General features: G+C 47.1%; 2 protein-coding genes across 2 annotated transcripts; both read left to right on the top strand.

Moving 5' to 3' along the window:
- The first annotated feature begins 2,597 nt into the window (after positions 1–2,597).
- LOC141161141 (histone H1.01-like) lies at positions 2,598–3,254 on the top strand. The gene has a single exon (XM_073645911.1). The coding sequence runs from the start codon at positions 2,598–2,600 to the stop codon at positions 3,252–3,254; it is 657 nt and encodes a 218-aa protein (XP_073502012.1).
- Positions 3,255–4,573: 1,319 nt separating this feature from the next.
- On the top strand, positions 4,574–4,984 carry LOC141162718 (histone H3). Its single transcript, XM_073649083.1, has one exon. The coding sequence runs from the start codon at positions 4,574–4,576 to the stop codon at positions 4,982–4,984; it is 411 nt and encodes a 136-aa protein (XP_073505184.1).
- Positions 4,985–7,226: the final 2,242 nt, after the last annotated feature.

Here is a 7,226-nt window from a genome sequence, read left to right as displayed (position 1 = left end):
TCGTATTAGTGTGAGCCCGGGAGCGGCGCTGCTTGTGCGGCTCCGTATTAGCGAGGACCGGGGAGCGCCGCTGCCTGTGAGGCTCCATCTGCTGCGATAAGCCGGGAGATGAGCGACTGCTCGCAGCAGAAGCGTCCCGACCGGCGGCACCGCTCCCCGGTCCTCCGTTCACACTTGCTGTCGGGAGATCAGCGGGCCAAGCCGCTGATCTTCCGACGTTAGCCGCATGGAGGTCAGCGGCGCCGGTCGGGGTAGTTGTGCTGCTAGCGCCGCTCATCTCCCCGCTGCATCGCCGCTGACCTCCGTCCGCCAGATGAGCCGCTAACGGCCGCCATCTTTTTTCAGAAATCCCGCGGCGCTGATTGGCCGCTGCCGGACCAATGAGCGACGCGGGATTTCCAGGACAGACAGACAGAAAGACAGACAGACAGATAGACAGACAGATGGGATAAGACAATTATATAGTAGATGTGACTCACATGTTTCTATCTGTCTAATCTATGTGTGATGCTCTATTCTTTCTGTTCTAAATTGTCGGGTAATGCCACATCTACCAAGGCTGTGACATTACAGTGAGTGGTAGACAATCCCTGTATGATTGGTGCTCTAAATAGCGCCAAACATGCAGTATTCGGCGAGCTCCCAGCATCTCGAGTACTGAGATGCTCGGCGAGTACCGAGCAGTGGCAAGCATGGTCGCTCATCACTAGTGTTCCCACATTCCACTGAGGCTGAGATCACCGAGACTGATCAGCTGATCTTCAGCTTATGAACCCAAGTGACCTCACTCTTGCAGCTGCAATGTATACTGGCAGTAGTGATTACACCCCTGTCAGTGTACATTGCTGTCTTCTACAGCAGTGACATCAGTGATTGCTGAAGTCACTGCTGTAGATGTGACCCGGATCGCCGAGGGACAATCTGGATTGCGTCATGATAGCGGACATGTGAGGGATATGGTTGTTTTTTATTTTTAGTTATTTTACAAAAGATAGGGCTTCGGGGATTGAGCATATAATAAAAAAAAATATTAAAACAGCTTTCAGATGCCCCAGAAATTACATGAATGGGAATGCTGATGAAAATTGGGTGAATTGGATTAGCTTACACCTAGCTCTTTTGTTTGGTGATGACAAAATGTCAATCAGACCCTGTCATTACCAAGCCTAAATAAAGTAAAGTAAAGAGTTAAATAAACACACAGACACAGAGTAAACACTTTATTTGAAATACAACAGACACATTCTGTTAAGGGAATCTGCCACCCCCTGGGAGATATCAGACCTCTACTATGGGCATACAGGTTGTAGAAAAGAAAATCTATACATACCTGTATGGCTCATAGTAGAGGCTTGATTGCAGAGAAAAGTGTTTTCATCTACTCTATTTTCCACAGGCTTGGCATCCCCCGGATGCCAATAAATCCCCACCTAACTGTATATTGTTCCCCAAAATATCCGCCTATATGGTTAGTTACCTTATTACCCCACTGCCCTACACGTCACACGGCCCTGTGATGTGCTCTGTTCTACCTCACTTCTCGGGCATGAGCAAAGTGCCGCTCACATAAGGCGCGCTTTGCTTCATCCTGGCGCCGTCCCTCTCTGCACTGCGCCGCAGGGTTCCATTGCGCAGGCACCGGGAAGTGATAGTTACTGCATACGCAATAACAGTATAGGAGACCCACTCTTTAATAATGGGAACAACAAAGCATAGCCAGCTGATGGCTTATTCACTCTTTATATCCATGAAAGGAAACCGAAGCATCCCTGACCCCGGGTCTTGTATTACAGAAAGCGGAGACTGCTCAACTAAAATCTCCAGACTCCTGTATGGGATGTAAACGACCAATGATCGCTGAACACAAGCTGCTTTCCCGATATAGGTCGGTCATAGAACCTTGTGTTATATGGAGACAAAGAACAGAAAAGCCATCAGCCGCTGAGCGGGAACTTCAAACTCATGAACAAAAAGTCACGTGACCTGTGTAGGCTGCGTCTTATTGGTGTTTCCACAAGTCTGCTTCACATTGGCGGCTTCAGATCCATCCAATGATAAGGTAGGAGGTCGGGGCAGCGGTGGATAAAAAGCGACTGAGGAGACAGAACCGGCATCACAAGAGAGTATATTTCTTTCTGTGCTTTCCACTTTTTGGAGAAGATTACAGCGATGTCTGGACGCGGCAAACAAGGAGGCAAAGTCCGTGCTAAGGCAAAGACCCGCTCATCCCGGGCAGGACTCCAGTTCCCAGTCGGCCGTGTGCACAGGCTTCTCCGCAAGGGCAATTATGCCGAGAGAGTCGGCGCCGGCGCTCCGGTCTATCTGGCCGCTGTGCTGGAGTATCTGACTGCTGAGATCCTGGAAAAGGGCTTTTATCCCGGGCAGGGAAGCACAAGGGGAGAGCGGAGCTCCACTCGGGATCAGCTAGAAGGAGGCGGGGCCTGTGCTCAGTGTCAGCCAATAGATGCTCAGGACGATGCAGCTCCGCAGCCAATCAGTGCGCAGTAAGCCTGTACATATAACAGGCGCCTCCAGCTCCGGCCTCAGTGTTTTGTTTCCTATCAGGAGATATTTGTGTTCTAGTTCCGCAGCACACGATGGCAGAGACCGCACCAGCCGCCGCTCCCCCTCCCGCGGAACCGGCCGCCAAATCCAAGAAGCAGCCGAAAAAATCCGCCGCCGGGGGCGTCAAAAAAAGCAAGAAGCCCTCCGGTCCCAGCGTCTCCGATCTGATCGTGAAAGCCGTGTCCGCCTCTAAGGAGCGCAGTGGGGTGTCTCTGGCCGCCCTGAAGAAGGCTCTGTGTGCCGGAGGATACGATGTAGAGAAGAACAACAGCCGCCTGAAGCTGGCCGTCAAGTCTCTGGTCACCAAGGGCGCCCTCCTCCAGGTGAAGGGCAGCGGCGCCTCCGGGTCCTTCAAGCTGAACAAGAAGCAGCAGGAGACTAAGGACAAAGCGGCCAGGAAGAAGTCAGCAGCTGATGCCAAGCCCAAGAAGCCTGCTGCAGCCAAGAAAGCCGCCAAGTCTCCTAAGAAGCCCAAGAAGGCTCCGACCGCGGCCAAGAAGAGCCCGAAAAAGGCCAAGAAGCCCGCAGCAGCTGCCAAGAAGGCGGCCAAGAGCCCCAAGAAGCTAAAGGCCGCTCCGAAGCCCAAGAAGGTGACGAAGAGTCCGGCTAAGAAAGCTGCTAAACCCAAAGCTGCCAAGAGTCCTGCTAAGAAGGCAGCTAAAGCCAAGAAGCCCGCAGCTAAGAAATAATCCAAAGCCGCCCTGTTATTACCCCACAAAGGCTCTTTTCAGATCCACCACCTTGTTCCCTGCAGAGCTGTATGATCAGTGCCATCATCTTGTCCCCTTCATAGCTGTATGATCAGTGCCACCACCTTGTACCCTGCAGAGCTGTATGATCAGTGCCATCATCTTGTCCCGGCAGAGCTATATTATCAATGCCACCACCTTGTACCCTGCAGAGCTGTATGATCAGTGCCACCACCTTGTCCCCGGCAGAGCTGTATGATCAGTGCCACCACCTTGTCCCCTTCAGAGCTGTATGATCAGTGCCACCACCTTGTACCCTGCAGAGCTGATTGATCAGTGCCACCACCTTTTCCCTGGCAGAGCTGTGACCAGTGCCACCACCTTGTTCCTTGTAGAGCTGTGTGATCAGTGCCACCACCTTGTCCTCGGCTGAGCTGTATGATCAGTGCCACCACCTTGTCCCTGGCAGAGCTGTATGATCAGTGCCATCACCTTGTCCCCGGCAGAGCTGTATGATCAGTACCACCACCTTGTCCCCTGCAGAGCTGTATGATCAGTGCCACCACCTTGTCCCCTGCAGAGCTGTATGATCAGTGCCACCACCTTGTCCCCTGCAGAGCTGTATGATCAGTGCCACCACCTTGTCCCCGGCAGATCTGTATGATCAGTGCCCGTATATGCTGCCGCTTCTAGATTATAGTGTGTACAGGGAGCGGCTCCAGTGTTATAATGAATAAGCTTTTCCCCACATCTCCGCATAGAGCTGCGCTGTGTCCCGATCACACCAGTGCAGGTGACCGATCAGTGTAATCAATGGAGGGAAGGGGCCGATGTCCTACAGAAATCTACATCATCCTAATCAATCACCACTTGTAACCTGCGTCTTTATTAGTGAAAGGATTAGTGTGCGGTTATTAGTTCGATGAGAGAATTGGAGAACCAGTGATTTGACTGATGATAGAGTAGACCCTGTACAGCTCCGTGTACTGGTGACATAGAACAGTGACGACGGCGGCTCTTGCTGTAGAAGCCGCATGTAGACATGGTGTGACCCTGTGCCAGTATCCGCAGCCAGAAAAGAGTGTGAACAGAGACCCTGCCCCTCTTTTTGAGGGCGGGATTAATGGGCGTTGGGATGATTTTGGGAATAATGATTGGTCTCGGATATCACACCTGTTTTGGCGGCTCATGTTAATTTATGATATTATCAATGCAGTGTAGGGGGCGTGTTCATATGACGCGGTAACAGGAGCAGAGGAGTATAAATATCCCGCTCTCTCCGCTCCTCTCATCACTTCTGTTCTCCTCTATACAGAGCTATGGCCAGAACTAAGCAGACCGCTCGTAAATCCACCGGAGGGAAAGCTCCCCGCAAGCAGCTGGCCACTAAGGCCGCCAGGAAAAGCGCTCCCGCCACTGGCGGAGTGAAGAAGCCTCACCGCTACCGGCCAGGGACAGTCGCTCTCCGTGAGATCCGCCGTTACCAGAAGTCCACCGAGCTGCTGATCCGTAAGCTTCCCTTCCAGCGCCTGGTGAGAGAAATCGCCCAGGACTTCAAGACCGATCTCCGCTTCCAGAGCTCGGCTGTCATGGCGCTGCAGGAGGCCAGCGAGGCTTATCTGGTGGGGCTGTTTGAGGACACAAATCTGTGCGCGATCCACGCTAAGAGGGTCACCATCATGCCCAAAGACATCCAGCTGGCCCGCCGGATCCGTGGGGAGAGAGCTTAGATCCGTCCTACACGTCTGACTAACACAAAGGCTCTTTTCAGAGCCACCAAATCCTCCATAATGGTGCATACTAAAACCCTATGTGCCACATTTATCTATACCTATGCCTATGGTAGTTTTTTTTTACAGTTTCATTTTCTTAATTTAGTTTTCCTTTCCATTTCACTCTATTTGAAGCAGAATAACCAATTTATTTACTTATGTATTTATTTGACATAAAGTTGCTATACATGAATGTAGGGGTTAACTTTTTTGGAAACTGAATAACAGTTTTAAGCTCCTTTTTTTTAATTGGAATTAGTTCATATTAGTACAACAAGGTTATCTTCCAAGTTTCATTAAGATCTTTTTAGGGATTCAGTCTTTATGCGCCGCCATATTCTTCCATACCTCTGCCTAGTGTGTTATCATGGTTGGAAACTGAATAACGGTTTTAAGCTCCGTTTTTTTTATTGGAATAAGTTCATATTAGTACAACAAGGTTATCTTCCAAGTTTCATTAAGATCTTTTTAGGGATTCAGTCTTTATGCGCCGCCATATTCTTCCATACCTATGCCTAGTGTGTTATCATGGTTGAAAACTGAATAACGGTTTTAAGCTCCGTTTTTTTTATTGGAATAAGTTCATATTAGTACAACAAGGTTATCTTCCAAGTTTCATTAAGATCTTTTTAGGGATTCAGTCTTTATGCGCCGCCATATTCTTCCATACCTCTGCCTAGTGTGTTATCATGGTTGGAAACTGAATAACGGTTTTAAGCTCCGTTTTTTTTATTGGAATAAGTTCATATTAGTACAACAAGGTTATCTTCCAAGTTTCATTAAGATCTTTTTAGGGAATCAGTCTTTATGCGCCGCCACATTCTGCCATACCTAGGCCTATGGTATTTTTTTTTTTACAGTTGAATTTTTTTAATGTATTTTTCATTTCCACTTCACTCTATTTAAAAATAAAGTAGCAGAGGTTAAAACTATAATTGTGTTTTCAACAAGGCAAACCCATACATTTCTATTTAGTAACTTTAAATTTCAAATACACACTGAATCCCTGAGAAGATCTTGATGCAACTCTGAAAATAAGTTTGTCATTAATATGAACTTATTCCAACAAGAAAAACAGAGCTTAAAAATCTAATTCTGTTTTCAACCATGTTAATTCATGCATTCTTATATAATAACTTTACATTTCAAATAAACAGTGAATCCCTAAGTAGATCTTTATCGAAAAATTTTGCCTTAAAGCCCTTGTTTTTGTTTGTTTGATTTTCACACAAGACTATGGCAGTGGCACAGTTTTTTTTTAAATGGTTTTCTTAATTTATATAATCTCTCTGATCTCAGTTTACTGATAAAATAAAATATACAGTTTACTTTATTTTAAAAAAAATTAAGGGCTCACTCACACTGGCCGTTTCGGCTCCGTTATGTGCATGCGCTTTTTATGCGCACGCGTATAAGAAAAGCATGCTGAATTACTGTGTCGCTGGTTTTTAGCTCACACAGTCATTCAAATAGGCGGCGGCAGTCCGTTCTGCGCGGCAAAAACGGACAAGCTGTCGCTTTTTTCTGCGCATCCGTTCGATGCGCAGAAAAAGCGTAGTGTCTGCACTAGCCCATTGACAACAATAGGCTCACTTTTTCAGTGCAGGACGGATGCGCTGAAAAAACGCGCAAACGCTGTCTGTGTGAACGAGCCCTTATGAGGCGAAATTAAGCTGTCTGTTGTAAACACAAGTCTCATATATGTTACTGTAGATTTGAAATGAATGCTGAATCCTAGATCAGATGATGAAGTATAAATTACATAAAAGTATTTTCATTACAGAAAAAAAATTAAGTGAACACTTACATGACTGAACGGATTGCGAATATTGACATAACCTTATTTAAAACAAATCAAAACATAGCATCAAGTCTAAGTTACATAAAACTTTTATTTTGGAGAAATATTTAAATTAACATTTACACAACTGAATGGATTACGAATACTTGACAAAACCATATTAAAGAGTAACTAACATGTTTGAAGGGTTGTTTTCTAGAATCCCCTTACCCCCTTTACCCATTAGAACCTGTTTAAAATAAGAAAACTTCTTATTTACCCTCCTGTCGGCCCACAAAGCTCCTCTTCTGGGCCAAAGTGCAATTGAACAGTTGCCGGAATGCGCGTGCACGCGCATCCTCGGGCATTCATTCTCCTAAAACGTCTTCAATCTGAATACGCTTTAGGAGAATAGTTTAG

The sequence above is a fragment of the Phyllobates terribilis genome, unplaced genomic scaffold, assembly GCF_046119375.1.
Source record: "Phyllobates terribilis strain yellow unplaced genomic scaffold, ASM4611937v1 Scaffold_9__5_contigs__length_417890890, whole genome shotgun sequence".
Lineage (NCBI taxonomy): Eukaryota > Metazoa > Chordata > Amphibia > Anura > Dendrobatidae > Phyllobates > Phyllobates terribilis.
This window is presented reverse-complemented; position numbering and strand designations above follow the sequence as displayed.